General features: G+C 37.4%; 1 protein-coding gene across 2 annotated transcripts in view; it reads left to right on the forward strand.

Annotated features, from left to right (window-relative positions):
- The window catches only part of VPS41 (VPS41 subunit of HOPS complex), a 175,242-nt gene that overhangs the window by 55,077 nt on the left and 100,666 nt on the right, over window positions 1-19,499 (forward strand). For both annotated transcript variants that reach the window (XM_072153283.1, XM_072153282.1), the window contains one exon: window positions 3,412-3,486. In XM_072153283.1, the coding sequence (XP_072009384.1) occupies window positions 3,412-3,486 (75 nt within the window). The remainder of the gene's footprint in view (window positions 1-3,411; window positions 3,487-19,499) is intronic.

Here is a 19,499-nt window from a genome sequence, read left to right on the forward strand (position 1 = left end):
AAGCAAAAAATATAATTGCTATTACCACGCGTGTGTAATATCGTATCTACTAAAATACAGTATGATATTTATGGTGTTCTTGAAGAAATAAAGAGTCATATGTGCCTGCAAAAGGAGTCTTCAATAAAAGTTATGGGTGGCAGAACCACAGTTTTATGTTTTTGGAACTATAACACTATAAATATAACATTATAAACTATATAAATAAGGTATTACCTTAAAGAAAAACCACCAGTTATTTTGATTTGTATTAACCATCCTGCTGTGAAGTAGCTCCCAGAATCCCGAGTACAGTAATGTGTTTATTAGAGGCATTGCATAAAATAAAAAAAAGTACTTTATGTGAATGATGGTCAAGGGTTATGGGGTAAAACTTTTACTATTAACTTCACTCCACCTGCTCCTCTGGCTCTCCTCCTCAGTAATATTGGGGGGAGATCTGCACCCAGATCTGGTTACAAATCATTCAGTCCAATGGTTGGTGTATCTTTACGCTGGTGAAGACGGCAGGAGGAATAGTTGGCCATTTCCATAAGTTCTCCCTGTTGTACATAGTTTGCTATTACGGTATCTTGAAACTTTAGAGGCACGTCTGAGGAAAATATTAAATTATTAGTACAACTTTGGGAGAAACGTTGAAGGTAAAATGTTACCTTAAAGTGTTTCTGTGGGAACCATAGTCATTTCTTGTTAGTTCAGCATCAGGAAATGTAAGTGTTATATATTCTAATGGTAATGCTATGTATTTCACCTTTGTTAAAATTCCAGGAAATTGAATTTACAGACCCTTTGTTATTACCTCCAGAAATGTTGCCTTTGGGTCATTCCTAGGATCTTGCTGGAGTTTTAATGAAACCTTTGGAGAAAAATAGCCCAGTACAGATACTACTTTAAAGTTGCGTTTTTCAGACCAAATTGGCTTCTATGTTAAAGGTTCTACTAGTTGGAGAAATATTAAGTAGACTGGGGAATATATTCCCAATTCTGGAAGTTCTATGTACAACCCAAGGGTGACAAAAGTAGAACATTTTCTAACTCCTGTAGTACAACTTTTTGTAGTAACTTATGAAAGTAGATTTCCATATATTTATATCCTAAATTTGCTAGTCTTTGTGTATACATTCATTTATATTGCACATATCTCAACCTGCCTGACCACAATGCTAACATTATCATCTTTAAGAATTTTTTTACAGTAAAAGAAGAGCTTAAAATAGCCAATTTGTATTCCTTATAGGTTAAAGGCTAGGGACAAGTGAAAAGGTGTTTTCCTTTAAGAGTAGCTCTCTTAATACAAGTATCATTGGCAGCCAAGTCCCCTAGAATCAACTTAATCAAAACATCCAGACTACTGGTACTAATATTCTATGGCCACTCTCATTTATCTCATGTGTAGACCTGTCATTTAATACTGACTAATTTCCTTGCCCAGTTAGTACTATAATGGCAATTTGTCAGAGGTACCCATTTGTATGTTGCACACATAGGACTGGTGGGAGAGGTCCACAGTTGGTTATTTGCATCAAGGATTTTCAAACTTCCCCATTTTTTTTTACCGGAAACCAGCATATTTTAATTTGATAAATTATTAAATAGTTGTAATTGACTAAAAACCACTTACTATAATTTGGAGATTTCAGAAGAATTATATGAAATACTTTTGTATATAAATTCTCTAGAATATACAGGCCCAATAACCACAGAAGCCCAGTAATTGTCCATCTACATTTTAGTATGCACACAGTCACATGACTGCCCTACAACTCGAATGGGAACATTGATGTGTAATAAGTATTTAGACCCACACAATATACCTTTGATGACATTGTAAGAAATCAGAACATGATGGGCTGCCATAAGCAGAGGTTTGTAACTTTCACCATGATAATTTGGGTTTGCCTAGGTTGATGGTTGTCAGGCTTTGGAGCCGCAATTATTTTAATGCAGGCACCACATTGTCATATTGTACATTTTTTCTCAACTACTCTATGAGGCTTTATAAGGAGGTACTCCCTTGTAATAATTTAAAGGATTGGCTGCCAATTAAAACATTTGCCATGGTAATTAGAATGCCCAAATAGGGTTTCACATTGTACCTAACCTCTTTTCAGTCTGTGGGAGCCAAAGTCATGCAACATCCAGTGTCCTGGACTTCTAGCAGATCAAGGGGTGGTGCAATACATTTCTGTATGCAGTAAGGACATTTGCACACCCCTCCAACCTCTGTCATCGTCACATGACCGGGGACTCCCATGAACTGCAGAGAAAGTTTACCATGGTAAATACATTATGGTTGACCCTATTAGGATATTGTACTTACCTTGGTAGACTTTATTAGTGGCAAAACCATTTAATACCCCTTTCATATTAGTGTTTTTCACACATCTGATTTGTGGCCGTTATTGACGCACTGATCACGCAATACACTGTGTCCCATTGTATTTAATGGTCTGTTTCCATTTGCATTTTTTTTACGTGTGAGCATGAAAAACGACTCTTACAAGTCTACGAAGACGCATAAAAAACATATGGCATATATGTCTCTTCGGCAAAGCCCAGTCCATTACTCATCTACTTTGGAAAGTATGTGGGGTGTAATACTATCAAAACTTGTAGAATGGGTGATTGGGAGATATGGTTATATCAGGTATAACAATCAAGGGATATACAGCAAAGAAGAAAGTGCTCCAGCACACAGATCCAGGATTAAAAATATGAATGTCTTTTATTGCAATACCAATAAAAAGTTAGGGCGATGTTTACCAGATGTAGAGGCCAGATCGGGAGCCCCTATGTCTGGTGAAAACTTCAACACTTTTTTTTTTTGCAATGAAGGACATTCATATTTTTGGTCCTGGACCTCTGTGTGCTGGAGAATTTTCTTATTTGCTGTGTATTTCTTTATTTGAGCTTTGGAATTTTCTCCATAGACCAAAAACGTCCAATGTCACCTTGGGAATAATTGTTTAACCTAGATTAAGGATTCAGCTCTCGTACAGTACACTTCAATGAGGGCTGCTCATGTAGAGCAGGCGGACTGCCAATACAATATAGATGGAACTGTGTATAGCAGCTGACCAGCATGTGCCAGGTGTCACACCAATAAAGTATTCATGACCTATCCTGTGGAGACCCCCTTTAAAAGCTTGTGGCCTTGCCATGTGTTCTAACCATAACCGTGCCAGCTAAACGGTTGGCATCCCAGAACAAACCCTATTACAATATAATATAGAAATACACGTGCAAAAAACATGTCATGATTTTTTATTCATGTATGACAATAAATTACTTATCTGTCTTATATGTCTTTTATGGCTTTTGACAGAATGTAAACAAACGTGTACATAGAAAAATTAACTAAAAAAAAGTTATTTGTTTGTAATTATGTTTTTCCATATTATTTTTTTGTAGAGCACTGTGAAGATCAATCAGATAAGCCTGGATGAAAGTGGGGAACATGTAGGCGTTTGTGCAGAGGATGGCAAGGTATTCTGTTATGATATTGTGACAATTGTGCTTCTTAGAATATGTGTGACCGCTGAAAAAAATGTAACTATTTCCAAATCTTAACACAGAAGAAAGAACCCCCAAAAAGTATAAACTGGGATGAATGCATTTTTTGTCAGTATGCTGTGTCCTTTTTTGTAAATTAGTAGCTATGAAATTTGCCCCAGTAAATGTGGGGTCTGTCAGGTCCAACATAACTCCCAAACCTTTGGTAATGCCATGTAGGGGCAATTAACCCTGTCTGAGCCTCCTCCATGTCCCCACAGACAATAAATCGCTTATTCCCAAACTGATTTTATAAAAATTCTGGCATTAATGGTTGAAACAACATCTTATTAAGATATTATATTCTCTTAAGTGTCCTGTGTCCTTGGGGAGTGTTCAGCACTCAGAGTTCCCCTCCCTCCGTGTGTTACCCGTACAATCTATATACCTGAGATCACAAATGGCGCAAGTGAAGCAGTACAGGACATTTTTTGTATTACAGTTCTTAAAATATTTTATGATGTATCTACTGTTGTTTATTATAATATTGTTTGGTCTTGCAAAACTGCAACATTTACACACTGGCCAAACACCTAAAAAAAAACCTTTGGGCTGTACCCAGAGTCTGGGTTTGTCACCCACAGCAATGCTAGGTGATGGGGTGCTTCCTAATGTTGGTGCCCTTCTAACTGAAAATTTACAGCCATTTATTAGTATCGTATGTAGTTCCTCATTTTGAGACAACATGGGTAAATATTGGCAGATGATATTTTGTATGTTTGTTTTCCTTACTGTTAGTGCCGACAAAGGTAGGTACATATGTGGGTATTCTTGTTTTTATTGTGTCTAGGTTTGGTCAATCTCCTTTCTATTTATTCGGTTTCTTTAAAAAAAAATATCAAGTGCCATTGCATCTGGCCCAAAGCATCTCTCCCACACGGATGCTAGTGATGGTATGTTTAGGATGGCATGATTTTCCATGTTAAATAGTGTTACCTGACATCCGCTTATGGTACGTGCGAACAATGTCCAAACTGTCATCAGAGATGATCCAAGAAATTCATGAAAATTAACGGTGGATTTGTGCCAGGTATATATTAAAAAAACTATTAAAAAGGTTGCTGTTGGGATATTCAATGATGAGATATTCAATAATGAACCACATCTGACATAGTCTCCCATTGCCATGCCTGAGCGCTGTATGTAAAAGCTGTTATCATACATGAAATGATTAATAATTAGCAGACCCCACACTCAATCTATCAATGACGTGATGACGTGCTGACGTGCTGCACGTCTCGGAAGCGGTGAGCGGTGCACGAAGTGAGGCGGGAGCGAGAAGTTGGCAGGAGATTGCCGGAGGGGGTGCGAATAGTGCTCCGATCACAGCTGCTGGACGGGTCCGAGCGGATCAGAAGACTGCGCCACTGGAAGAAAGTGGAGGGGCGATCACCTGGAGTAGTGGCAGCAGCGGCAGAGTATCGGATCGGGAGAATATATGGTGATCGTGCCGCTGGCAGAACGTGAATAACGCTGAAGGACTGCTCAGCAGGATCACGCCGCTGACATAGCGCAGAGGACGCTGGAGGACCGATCATCACGATCAGCGGCAGCTGCGCACCGGCTGGGAGAAGATCCAGTGGCTGAATAGAGGAGACATTACATGGGCAGTCGGGACATTGTGAACTGCAAGGTGGAGGTATGATCGGCAGAGCGGGGCTGGTGGAAATTAAATAGTTGCTGCGCTGCTGTGGAGAATACCTGCAAATGCAGAAGTGTAAGTAAGTGCAAGTCACTTTAAGCAATTGCTTATAGAGTCATGTGAGAACCAAGTTAATATAAAGAAAATTGTAATTGATTTAACCAGTCATTAACCATTGGCTAACGAAGCGGCCAGATACTAACCAAGCATAACAAACCTGGTACAGGAACCTGGGAATCTGTAAAACTGCGGTTTTCGATCTGCTAATTATCTAATGTTACTAACCAGGACTATCATTAATTACTGTTAGATGATAAGAATGACCAGCACCTGATAACTCTGTAATACATGGCTTAAATTGTCTCAAGGAGATAATCTCAAGTATCAATAAAAACAAAAAAAAAAGAGAAATAAAAGGTTTGGTACTGGTTAAATAGCCAACTTACAGGCACACAAATGGCGAAACACTAATTGTTAACCACACAATTATTTTCTAGTAACTGCCTGGAGATAAGAAGGTGGTAAGCTGTTGGATGTGCATGACTACCTCCGTAGCATCCCTGTCTGAATGTGTTGTATTGACTAGTAATATTTTTTGGAATACTAATATACTGTTCTATGGGAAGACCAAAAAAAAGCCCAAAGAAAATAGAAAAGATGACAACGTATTATCCACCAAGCTTGAGGAAAAACAAGAATAAAGGAGAGACGAATGCAGATATGACAACACCTCAAAAAAAAAACGGTGCACAATGCAAGGAGTCTGCCGTAGGGTCTGAAGGGCCTACATCCCCACATAGCCCAGACCCACCGGGAGGGGAGATCAGCAGTAATATAGAAGTCGCAATGGAACGCATAATGGGTAAATTCTACGAAAAAATCCATACAGATATGAAATCGCTGTCAAAGGAGATCAGATCTGAGGTAGTACAGCTGGGAGAGAGGACAGCAAAAGTGGAAGAGGAGACAAGTAAAATCGCCCATACATGCAATACGCTGATAGAAGTTGTCCGAAAACAACAGGAAAAAATTGAGATACAAGAACTGAAGATTCTTGAGCTAGAGGACCGCTCTAGGCGTAATAACATCCGCCTCAGAGGGGTTCCAGAGAATATCAAAGATGAAGAGATTTTGGTCTATATATGGGACCTTATGCAAGCTTTTCTCCCTGAAGCTACGGACTCAGACCTGATGATTGACAGGGCGCACAGAATAAAAAAACCAGCTTCCGCCCCTGCCCATGCCTCACGGGACATCATAGCAAAGGTCCACTACTTTCATGTGAAAGAAGAATTCACCAAGGCAGTCAAGATAAGGAAAGCTGTGCCAGAGAAATACAAGGACATCCGGGTGCTACAAGATGTCTCCCCTGGGACTTTGATGAAGAGACGAGCTTTTAAGAAAGTGACCATGGCACTGCAAGCCAAAAATATTCGATATAGATGGAGCTTTCCATTAAAGCTAATATTTGAATATGAAAGTACAACCCATATATGCTCTTCTGTGAGCCAAGCTGAAAATCTAGTGAAATCTTGGGGATGGCCCATAGAAGAGTCACCACCAACTTGTGATGAAGTCCCGCAAAAATTGGATTTTGGATGGTCTAGAGCACACACATAACCGCAAAACCTGAAGCGTCCATATATTGACAGACAGACTATCTAATACACCTGTCAATATCACGTCATAACCTGGATGAGGAACTCCAGGACTGTATCTTCTCCTGTTAATTGGGAAAATTGGAAAAGAACACTTTTTCCCTTCTTCTTCTCTTCTCTATCTTCTTCTTTTTTTGATAATGATGGCAACTATTTTGGATGTCTCCTCTCTTTCATTTCTCTCCTCCCTTTTTCTTCAACTCTCTGTACGAGAAAAAAAAAATATATCCCAGGTCTAGGTGGAGGGCATGTTGGGAATGATAGGAATGCGGACGGCAAAATAAACAAACAAAAACTATTTTGGATGGTAACTATTTTGGATGTTTTCTCTCTTTTTTTTCTCTTCTCCCTTTTTCTTCAACTTTCTGTACGAGAGAACAAATGTATTCCAGGTCTAGGTGGAGGGCATGTTGGGAATGATAGGAATGGGGACGGCAAAATAAACAAACAAAAAGTAACAGTAAAATATGAGTACTGATATTCTTAGTATTAATGTGAGGGGGCTGAACTCAGCAAGGAAAAGGTTTTTGGCATGGAAAGAAATAATCACTTCACGTTGTAAAATAGCATTCTTACAAGAGACACATTTGGTACAAAAAGATATACACAGATTCAAAAACAGTCAATTCAATAATATCTATTATGCATGCAATAAAAGGAAAAAAAGTGGTGTTTTAATTGCAATCCATAACAGCATACGTCTCACATTTAATACAATCGACCAAGATGAGGATGGTAGATTCATTATACTAAACTGCAATCTAAATAATAAGGCTTTCACACTAGTAAATGTCTATGCCCCTAACAGTAATCAGAAGAAATTCACGAAAGAATTATTTAAAAAAATCAAAGAAAAGCAAAAGGGGGGATTAATCATCGGGGGAGATTTTAATTCCATAATAGATCCAGAATTAGATACAACTAGCAATATGAAGAGGGTACTGATTAAGGATGAAATCCACCAATCGAATTATCATGATGTATGGAGATATCTACACGGGAATGAAAAAGATTTCACGTTTTTCTCCAAGGTTCATCAAAGCTATTCCCGTCTGGATTTCTTCTTGGTAGATACAAATTTATTATCTAGTATAAAAGAAGCAGTAATCTTACCAACGGTTTGGTCTGATCATGCACCCATTAGAATCTCATTATATATAAATCAGATTCGGCAAATCAGACCCAGATGGAGAATGAAAATAAGATTACTCAAAATACATCATAAAGAAATAGGATTTAAGATTAAAAATATAGTAGGGAGTACAGAGGAGGATCAGATAAACCCGCTTCAGTGGTGTGCATATAAAGCTACCATTAGAGGGATCTTCCAAGAATTAAACAGTAGGCAGTGGAAAAGTGACAATAACGAACAACTAACTCTAATTAAAAAAATCGAGGCGCTGGAAAAATTACATAAAGAGACCAAACATGCCACTACATTAGACAACCTAAATAAAGCCCGTAATCAACTACAAAACACATTTTTGAGGGAATATACGGAAGAGCTGTACAAACTTAATGTTAAAAGGTACACACTGGGACAGAAAGCAAAGACATTAACTAAATGCAGAGCAAAAAAATTAGGGGACAATAGGATTGATGCGATTAAAAAAAAAGCGGGGGAGGTGATAAGAGATCCACAAAAAATCCTCGCAGTGTTTGCAGACTATTATACTAGTCTGTATAATTTGGAGAAAGAGGAAGGTTATCAGAAACCGGACTCGAGTGACATCAACAAATACCTTGACACGATACATCTTTTAAAATTAGATAAGGAGAAGGCGGAGACTTTAAGTGCGAGATTCAGCAATGAAGAAGTATCCAGAGTTATGAAATCCTTAAAAAAAGCAAAGGCCCCAGGCCCCGACGGCATAATAAATGAATTCTATTCAGAATTTACAGATATCCTTGTAGGTCCCCTGACCAATCTCTTCAACAAATTCAGGGAGGGAGGAATAGGTTTGAAAGAAATGCTAGAAGCATCAATAATTACAATCCATAAAGAAGGGAAGGACAAAACAGTATGTGAAAACTACCGTCCCATATCACTCATTAACTCAGATACAAAAATATTTTCAGCAGTCTTAGCGTCAAGATTAAAAACGGTAATTGAATTTATAATCCATCCCGATCAGGTAGGATTCATGCCAGGTAAGCAAACAAGAGACTCCATTAGACGTATTATTAATCTAATGCAGATTGCAAACAAATCAGGGACTCCCAGTGTACTACTGTCAATTGATGCTGAAAAAGCATTTGACAGAGTACACTGGGATTTCATGAGGGCTGTTATGGTAAAGGTTGGCCTACCGGAAACCTTTATTCTGATGGTCATGAGCCTATATAGTGGGCCCTCTGCCTTTGTTTCTGGTATGGGGTTTACCAGCAAGAAATTTGAGTTGAGCAATGGTACAAGACAGGGGTGCCCATTGTCACCCCTGCTCTTCAATCTGTTTATTGAGCCGCTGGCATGCTCAATTCGGCAAAATAATGAGATAAGGGGTATTAAAACCAGCCTATCGGAATATAAAATTAGTTTATACGCTGATGACATCGTGATTTCGTGCTCTGACCCACTAGATTCACTTGAAGCTCTAAGAACTACCCTTGTGGAATTTTCTAAGGTTTCGTACTATAAAGTAAACGGGAATAAAAGCCATATCCTGGTTCTAAATGGGAGTCCCAGATTAGAACAAGAAATTACTGATAGATATAAATATATTGTGTCAAAAGAAACCTTTACATACCTAGGTATTAAAATAGGAAAGACTATAGAACATACAAGAAGTATCAATAGTCAGCTCCTGCTGGATAAGGTAAAACTGATGAGCAGAAATGCGACACAAATAGTGACCGCTCTATTAGATAGAATTTTTTATGTAAAGCAAAATATCCTACCGGTAATCTTGTACAACCTCAGGTGTATTCCCTTCCCACTAACTAGAAACGTTATTAAGGAAATAGAGAAACATTTAACTACATGGATATGGGCGTATAAAAAATCAAGAATAGCAAGAAGGGTGCTTTATTGCCCCAAAAGTCTGGGTGGAGCAGGATTCCCTAGCATAACACACTATCAAGAGGCTGCACTATTAGAACCCATCAGAAAATGGTGGACAGCAGGGGAAGTACAGGACAGGTGGATGATGATAGAATCAGAAGTAGCAAATGTACGCTCATTAAAGGCTCTGTTGCTGGGCCAATTTCTAGAATTAAAGGGGAAAAAAAGATTAGGAACCATAGATAGGGACATCTTAGAAACAACACGCGCAACGCTACATATATGGAATAAATACTGTATACTCTTTAAAGATAGAATAAAACTATCCCTATCCGAAATAGACCTAATATCTATACAAGACATAATAGGTAATCTTGATCTGTCAATATGGATACAAGCTGGAGTCAAAAACCTTAGGGCCTTAAAGAAAAATGGAAGTTATATCCCCTACACCGAACTGAAACGAGAATATGGCTTACCGGCAGCGGACTGGTTTAAATACATCAGACTGAGATCCCTATTACAGTCAGTAAAAGACCTCCCAGAGGACCCAGTACGTAACAGGCTAGGATTCATTACATATATGAAAGCTTCCAGTTCAAAAGGAGGCACCTCGGCAGCATATAGGGACATTACATATCGATATAACAGGAGTAAGCTGCCATATATGCTGAGCTGGGAGAAGGAATTGGGAGTGATTATTTCAGAAGATCAGTGGAGGAAGGCAATAGGTGATTCAAACAGAAATTTGCTATGTACAAACCACATAGATAATTTGTTTAAGATCCGAAATAGATGGTACCTAACTCCCCAAAAACACGCAAAATTTAATAAAAATTCTAATGAATACTGCTGGAGGGGGTGCACAGATACAGCAACAACCCTACATATGTGGTGGAGCTGTGATAGAGTGAAGCATATATGGAACTTTACCTTTGATCTAATTTCAAAAATGCGGAATATCCATACTCCACCGTGCCCTGTAATTGCCCTGTTAGATATATACATGAAGGGGTTCTCTGAGAAAGAGAAATGGATAATTAGTAGACTATGTGCAGTCGTAAGAACTATGATTGCAAAACAATGGAAATCTTTAAGCCATACTGACCAGGGCTCAATAATAGGAAATCTGAACGAATGTTATAATTATGAAAGATATATGTGGGAACAAGGTTTAATAAAAAACAACAAGTTTAAGGGGAACTGGGAGATGTGGCTAAATATGGATTACTAAGTGTACCTTCTGTTACAATCATGAGGAGTCCATTTCCCTGTGAAATTAAATTACATAAATACGGAAATCCAGAAGTCGTCCCCTGCTGGCCATAAGACCTGGTCCTTATAGCAGTCCATATAGCAGTCTCTACATAGATTAGACCATGGTCCATATAGCAGTCTCCACATAGACTAGACCATTATAGTTATTGTCCTATCTACCATAACTGTTCGTTCCCTATTTTTCTTCTTTTTTTTTTTTTTTTTTTTTTTTTTTTTTTTTTTCTTCTCTTTCTCTCTTTTTTTTTTTTTCTCCTCTTTTCCTTTCTTAGTACCTACATATAGTCCCATAATAGTTCGAGTAACTGGGGGAAGTACCTTAAGGGGAGATTTTTATCTCTCAATACATTCTGTTGACACTTACATGTTTAGATAAAATTGACGATAATATAAAAAAATGTTACATTTATTAATTGTATGACCACTAAATCTATATTTTGTATTCAGATGGCCGATCAATAATAAACATGTTTGGATCCATGTGAAAAAAAAAAAAAAAAAAAAAAAAAAGTTTTAGATTTTTTTCATCCACAAAGCTCTACATAATGCACTGGAATGCCCTACCTCAGTCAGACGTGCTCTTAAAACCCATTTATGTAGGCAGGCCTATCACATTCAATGTCTTATTTTATTTGTATTTGTTCTATAAAGCGCTACGGAATTCGATGGCACTATATAAATTAATAATGATTATTATTTTTAAGTGGGAGTGTTAATACATATGAAATGACAAAGTAAGTTCTACGCCTATGTAGTACACTAGTGTAAAGTGCTTCAATGTCACATGTCACCCATGAATAATGTAATAACCATTGAATATGTTCCAGCATAGATCATACATGTTTGGTGTCTTTAATATATCTATGGCATCTGACAACTAATGAATGTACTTAGGATATACTATAGGATGTAGGGCAGTTGAAACCTGTTTTTGTGCACTTTTTTATCAGCAACAAAGAATAATTACACCAATTCTGATTGGACCAGTTAATTTTTCTTTAATTTGTGGTGAAGTTTGTATTAGATAAAAATGGGTTGCTGGTAATAAAGTTGTCAGAGCAGCATATAGCATGATTTCACCAAAGGTTCATCCCCATTCTCAGACAGCATGTCATAAAAACCCATCTCAAAATCACCTGGGTAAGTTTTCTTTAAAGGAAATCTTCCATCAAAATCCAATACAATAAACCAAAGACACTTAATCATAGATCTGGGCACTTTAGCTGTAGTAATCTTCTTATATTCGTTATACATGACCTTCATCCTTCTAAAATCAATGTCTAAATTATGCTAATAAGCCTGAAGGGCTACTGTGGGTGTTGCCAGAGCCCCTCTGTGTTGCAGATCCAGAGGCTTCTATAGTGTGCAAAGAGCACCCTACCACCCTGCTGTGATCTGAATGGACTTCCTGTGCTGGAATGAGATTACATCAGACAGAGGAATGAAGAGGGTGAGACAGAGTAATATAACATAATTTTAAAAGTTGATTTTAGAAGGAGGCCATGGATAACAAATACAAGAAGATTACCACAGTCGTGGTGCCTTTACCTATGGCTAAGTGTCCCTCGTTTGTTATGCTGGATTATGATGGTAGATTTCCGTTAAGTTCTTAGCAGATTAAGTAATACATGCCATTTTTGAAAAAAAGGCCTTGGGGTCATTGTGGCACAAATGAGCTCACACAAATGTTTGAAAAAGAAGGGCACAAGTACAGATTTTTTAGTTGTATATATATATATTTTTTTTTTTTAAGTTTAATTAGGCTTTAAACACATGTTTCTGTTATTGATCAGTTAAAAGTAATTGACCAATCACATTGCTAGCCAGGGTAGGGCATTTTCATTGGTCCTGTGTCAGCTTGATGGTAGCAGTCTGTGACTACTGATGTCACAGCGGTGGTGTTGTGTCTTTCCACACAGTGACAGATCATTGTATATCTGCACACACTTTTGTGTTCAAAAGGACCTACAGATATGTCATTTTGTGCAAATTGGCTACTGCATAGTGCGATTTATTTTCACAATTTTTCCTTATGATTTTTCAGATTAGGTTAAGCTCATATTAGGGTTTTTCTATCCAACACTGCAATAACATACATCATACTATAGAAATCTAACATTTCTATCCAGTGCTGCCATATGCACATACCTGGATGCCCTCCTGATGAATATACCTTTATTTCTAGGGTACTATATAACATTCCTGCACACGGTGTTAGTGGTTTTTGTGTAATAGTATTCACAGCGGCAGAGCAGAGGCTGAGATATGGAAGATTGTGGTTGACATCCAGTTATGTTAGCAGCTGCACGCATCCAAGTCAGGGCTATAAAATGTGCTATTACACAGATGATGCTTGACAGGAGCAGGTAAAATATTTTTTGTAGATGTTCTCCAAATAAATACAAGTTTTAACATATATTGTCCGGTTTTGTACAGTAACTTTCTATAATAAGCACTGATTTAATAGAGCGGAGAAGGCAGCGTTCTCATTTTATGTAACCCTTGCAGGAAACTCCTGATACAAACAATCTTTCTTGAGCCCCATTCAGTTGACTCCTTAGCCCTCCAAATCGTGATAGGGAGTGAAATGTGGCGCAAGGCTGCCCTCAATTCATATGCCCATTATTATCTGCCTTCCTCGGATTACTCACATATTCTTCTGATTACGGCCAAGTATATTTTCTCCCACAAATGTGCCTGAGGAAAAAGTAATTACAAGAATGTCAATATTGTTATTTGTATTAGGTTGATTAACAGCTACAGAAAAAAAGATGCAGGGAGGCAGGACGGAGAGTTCGAGGCGCTCAGAGCCATTACCAAGTTATCCCTCTGCATCTCCCCGCACCTCCACACTGCACAGACCTGCGCCTCCTCTGTTATAAATCTGCAAAATTGGATTTCTGTGGACCTGAGGTCCTCTGTCTTACATTAAGACAGTGGCAACCACTTATGTGTGTTTCCTTTTGAATTATTGAGACTTTTGATGAGCAATTGCAGTTTATCAGCCTATTAAAGTATCCAGCGACAGCCACATTAAATAGATGTAAAATCAATATATGTACAGCCCAATTTCAAAAAAATGGTGTCTACCTGTGCAACTAGAGAGCATTTATCATGGATGCTATATAAGTAACAATTATCAGAGCTTCCAGGGAATGTGGGACATGTCAGGGATTTAATGATTGATTCCCACTTATAAGAAGGTGCCATTATTTCCCAGTAAGTGTGTGAACAGTGGACAAAGAAATAGGAGGTGCAGGTAGGACGTTAGAACCAATGCACTAAAACAAAGCTGGAATGATTTATCTCCTTCCTTCTTCAACCCTCACTGGGAAGACAGTTATTTTAATGGATTTTAAAGTGCATTATTATATATCTATACCTGTGTCTATCTCCTAGTATTAAATAGGGAAGTCATAATTAAAGTTCACTGTTCTTTTAGTTTATTGACAATGTGACATAGTATGCAAAAATGTAGCATTTAACAAGTTGAAAGTCACCTTGTTATTAATTGTGAAATGCTAGAAACACTAAACAGTTTAATGGAGGAGAGGCCCATTCTTTTACTGGCCCTTATAAGCCATTACTAAGGCTGGGTGTTAGGTGTAAGTGGAGACTAGAAAAAGGCTATTAAAAGCAGGGAAAAAACTAAATCTTTGCTCACTCCCTTGCATAATAAAGTCACTGGTGACTTGACCATCTTGATTTAGTGTTGTATATTGTCCTCCATGAGCTCACTAAGCTGCTCTAGTTCCTGCTCCTCACGTCGCATATCAAAGATGCCAATAAGACCATGAGTCTATTCAATCCTTTTTTATATATCACTCATAAAAAGACAAAAAGGCAACTGTACATCACCATACTTCGGCAGACTGTGCCATAGTTCATTTGAAAAGTCCACACATAAACAGCAATGGTGCCCACTGAGACGAAGAACGCGCGGATTGTCGTGACGTTTCTGAGGGAGTTCACCCTTCCTCCTCACGTCGTTCCTCCTGCACAAACAATCCTGAACCCCACGCAACCACCAGAAGTTCCATATGTTCTTCTTTGCTTGTTGCGTCTCAGCACTAATTCGCATAGCTGTGGACAAATCACACCAGAGCAATAGTCCACTTCTGCTGACTCACAATACTATTGACATTTTATTTAAAGGGGTTTTCCCATGAAAGAAATGTCTCAAATGTGATTCCTCAATTGATGTTTACACAATTTAGAGTTTTAACCCCTCACTTTACAATATTACTCAGTTTTATTGCTGTTTTGGCTCCTATAACTCAGTGATGGTCAGTGTAAAATTCCAGTGGATGCGGACTCTCTAAGCAGACACTTCATGATTCTTCTGTTCTATGAGATGTTGTGTGCTGACAATGTGCTTTGAGTATCAGGGTACAGATTTATATACACATCGAAAGAGAGATGAGATGGATCCGAGATTAGAGATCCATGAGATGCATATAACATACAATGACACACTTTAGCACTGCTACATCTGAGCTATAACAAAAACTGTTAGCTCTGCTACATCTGAACTATAACACACACAGAATGCCCCCCCCCCCGCTAAAGATCTTAATCTGTAGCTTGTTTGTGTAAGTCTGTGCACAATACTGCTTCTTGGCATGAAGTGTCTGTGTGAGCTCATCTTGTAATGCAGGGGGAGGGACAGAGATCACACTGCATCGAGCAGACAGGAAAGGCTATTCATAAGCAGAATCTAACCGGCTGTCATAAAAATCTGAAGATTTACGGTCGGAGGATTTTTGTTGATAACACTGAATTAGAGAATGTGTTATTTTGGTATCCTTAGTATATTTAAGAATCTTGTTTCTGTAGGAATACCGCTTTATTGTACAAAATTAACAGTAAAAACGCCTGATAAAAACATATCCATTTGCAACAATGCGCTTCTGGTTGGTTAGCATCTGGGGCATAACCAACATATTATTTATAGTTATAATTAAAGGACATCATTTAATACCACAATCAAAAAAAAAAATTAACCCCTTGGTCCAAAAAGCATTTTAGTTTGCAGTAAGCATTTAGTACTTGTGGAATTAAAGTTGCATATCCAATAACTTTCCCTTTTGACCCATCTTTTTAATAAAGTTTCCTTTAACTGGTTCACGACTGCCCGACGTGTATCCACGGCGGTGGTTGGGTCCTGGTGCATGGGGAGGGCTCACGGGCTGAGCCCTCTCCATAGCCGGTAAGTCTTTGCTGCATATTGCAAAATATACTAACGTTTTTTCACTTTTCACTGCGTTTAACCCCGAAAATGCCCAAAGCCAAAAATGCCACTTTTTTGCCATTTTGAAAAATATAAAAAAAATCTATAAAAAGTGATCAAAAGTTTGTACAGTCCTAAAAATGATATCATTGAAAATGTTATCAAATGTCGCAAAAAAATGACACCACCCACAGTTCCGTACAACAAAATATAAAAAAGTTATTAGCGCCAGAAGATGGCAAAATAAAAAAAATAAAAAAAATTGTACAGGAGGTTTTAATTTTTGTAAATGTATGAAAACATTATAAAACCTATACAAATTTGGTATCCCCGTGACCGTACCGACCCAGAGAATAAAGTAGACATGGCATTTGGGGCGCACAGTGAAAGCCGTAATATCCAAGCCCACAAGAAAACGATGCAAATAAGTTTTTTCACCAATTTCACTGTATTTGGAATTTTTTTCCCACTTCCCATTACATGGCATGGAATATGTAATGCCATCACTATGAAGTGCAATTTGTTACGCAGAGAACAAGCCATCACACAGCTCTTTACGTGTAAAAATAAAAAAGTTATAGATTTTGAAGGTGGGGAGTGAAAAATGGAAATGAAAAAACAGGAAAGGGCCCGGTCCTTAACCGGTTAACTACAGTTTACATGCTGAACGAGCGTAAAAAGAGCCAATTTCCCTTTGCTTATATTCCCAAAATGTTCCCCTATGTGTGTCTTTAATTTTCTATACATCCTACCTATATGTTGTAGAACACAGGGGCATATTACCATTTATATAACCCCTGTGGGAATGCATTTAGTATAGTAATTTAGCTTAGAATCATTCATTTCATTACTTGATGCAAAGCTAATTACACCCTCTACTGTTGTCATGATATCTGCATCCTTACACAGAACAAAAAATAGAAACAATATTTTGTGAGGTTCCTTTTGTCTAACTTATGTAGCTTTGGATTATAGCTTTGGACTATTTTGTCCTTACATTTACTACTTTTGTGTATTATTTTTGGTCATGAAAGTAAAAGATTCCCTATCACAGGATCATATTTTAAAAGATGCCAGTGTTTATTAACAATCTGGCGAGTCTTGTGTGTGTCTAGTTAATAAAGGATACTTCTACTTTATGAATTGAAGGTGCTTTGTTCTTGTCCTTAGCATATTTGACTGATCTTCAAAGTCTTCTTTTTTGTGCAATTTTTCTTGATTAGTTTTAGTTGTCCCCCTGGTGTATTATTCAACCATGGTTTGTAATGGCAATTATTAAATTCTATCTAGTACAATTTATTTCCTGGAAATTGCGTTTAGCATACAAATGGTAACTAAAGAAGTAAATATATTAACCCCTACGGGACTCAGCATCTTTTGGCCTAACGGACGCTGCCCCATTTTTCAAATCTGGCCTGTGTCACTATAAGTGCTTATAGCTTTGGAACGCTATGAGATATCCAGGGGATTTTGAGATTGTTTTCTCGTGACACATTGTACTTCAAGTTAGTTTATAAATTTGGATGAAATCTTTTGCGTTTAGTTATGAAAAAAAACAAAATTTGGCAAAAATTTTGAAAAATTCTTTATTTTCAACGTTCTAAATTCTCTACTTTTGATGCAGATAGTCAAAGCACCCAAATAAATTCATAACTTACATTTCCCAAATGTCTGCTTTATGTTGGCATGGTTTTTTTTAAGATTCCACATATTTTACTAGAATGTTATGAGGCTCAGAATTTGGGTGCCATTTTTCACATTTTTTGTAAAATCGCCAAAACCTGTATTTAGATGAACCTGCTCAATTTCTAATTGACACTGAGAGGCCTAAATAATAATGAGACTCATAAATTACCCCATTGTGGAAACTACAACGCTCAACGTATGAAAAACCACTTTTAAGAAGTTGGTTAACCCTTTACGTGTTTTATAGGGGTTAAAACAAAATGGAGGTGGAGTCTGCAAATTGTAATATTTTTTCACAATACACGCATTTTGGGTGGAAAATTAAACATTTATAATGGATTAAATGAATAAAAGCTCCACAAAGTTTGATACCCAATTTCTCCCGAGTACACGGATACCCCATATGTGGTGGTAACCTGCTGTGTGGGCGCACGGCCGAGCATAGAAGGGAAAGAGGCGCCATCCAAATCAGATTTGCTATGTCACATTGTACAGGCTATAATTTTTTTCTTTTTTTTATTGAGGACCTATAGGGGCTTATTTCTTTTGCCACATGAGATGCACTTTTCTAATACATAATTTTGGGGCATCTATAGCTAATTGGTGAGATTTAATTAACTCTTTGTTGGTGGAGGAAATGAAAATCATCAATTTTTAGCAAAATTTTTGTGTTTTTTTTTTTGGCCGTTAACCATACCATGAAAATAGTATATTATTTTTATTCTATGGGTCGCCACGTTTATGAAAATACCTCATTTATATATATTTTTTATTTTTTCCCATTTTTACAGAATAAAAAGTAATTTGGCAAAATTGTTGTTAATTTTAGCATCACCGTCTTTCATATGCATAACTTTTATTTTTCACCTCACAAATCTGTTTAAGGCCTTATTTTTTGCAAGAATGATAGCTCTTTTTAGTGGTCTTATTTTAGATTGCGTAACTTTTTAAAATCACTTTTTTAGAGCATTTTTAAAGGGCATTAATAAAAAATCATCTTTATCAGAGAGAGTTTTTTTAGGTTGTTTTTTACGGGGTTCACTTTGCGGATCTAATAATGATTCTGTTTTATTATACAGATTGTTACGGACGCAGGGATACCAAATATGTGGGGGGTTTGTGTATTTTATTCAATTGTACTGAATAAAAACTAATTTGGAGAAAATCTTATTCATTTTAGCATCACCATCTTTTTATATGCATAACTTTTTTATTTTTTGGCTGACAAATCTTGTTAGGGGCTTATTTTTTGCGTCTTATTTTGGAGTGCATAAAATTTTTAAATCACTTTTTCGAGCATTTTTTATAGGGTATTAATTAAAAATTATCTTTTTTCGGAACGTTTTTTGCGGTTTTTTTCCTCCGGCGTTTACCGTGCGGGTCCTGTAACAATTCTGTTTTATTATGCAGATTGTTACGGACGCGGCAATACCAAATATGCGGGGTTTTTTTGTG

This window comes from Engystomops pustulosus, chromosome 5 (genome assembly GCF_040894005.1).
Source record: "Engystomops pustulosus chromosome 5, aEngPut4.maternal, whole genome shotgun sequence".
Classification (NCBI taxonomy): Eukaryota; Metazoa; Chordata; class Amphibia; order Anura; family Leptodactylidae; genus Engystomops; species Engystomops pustulosus.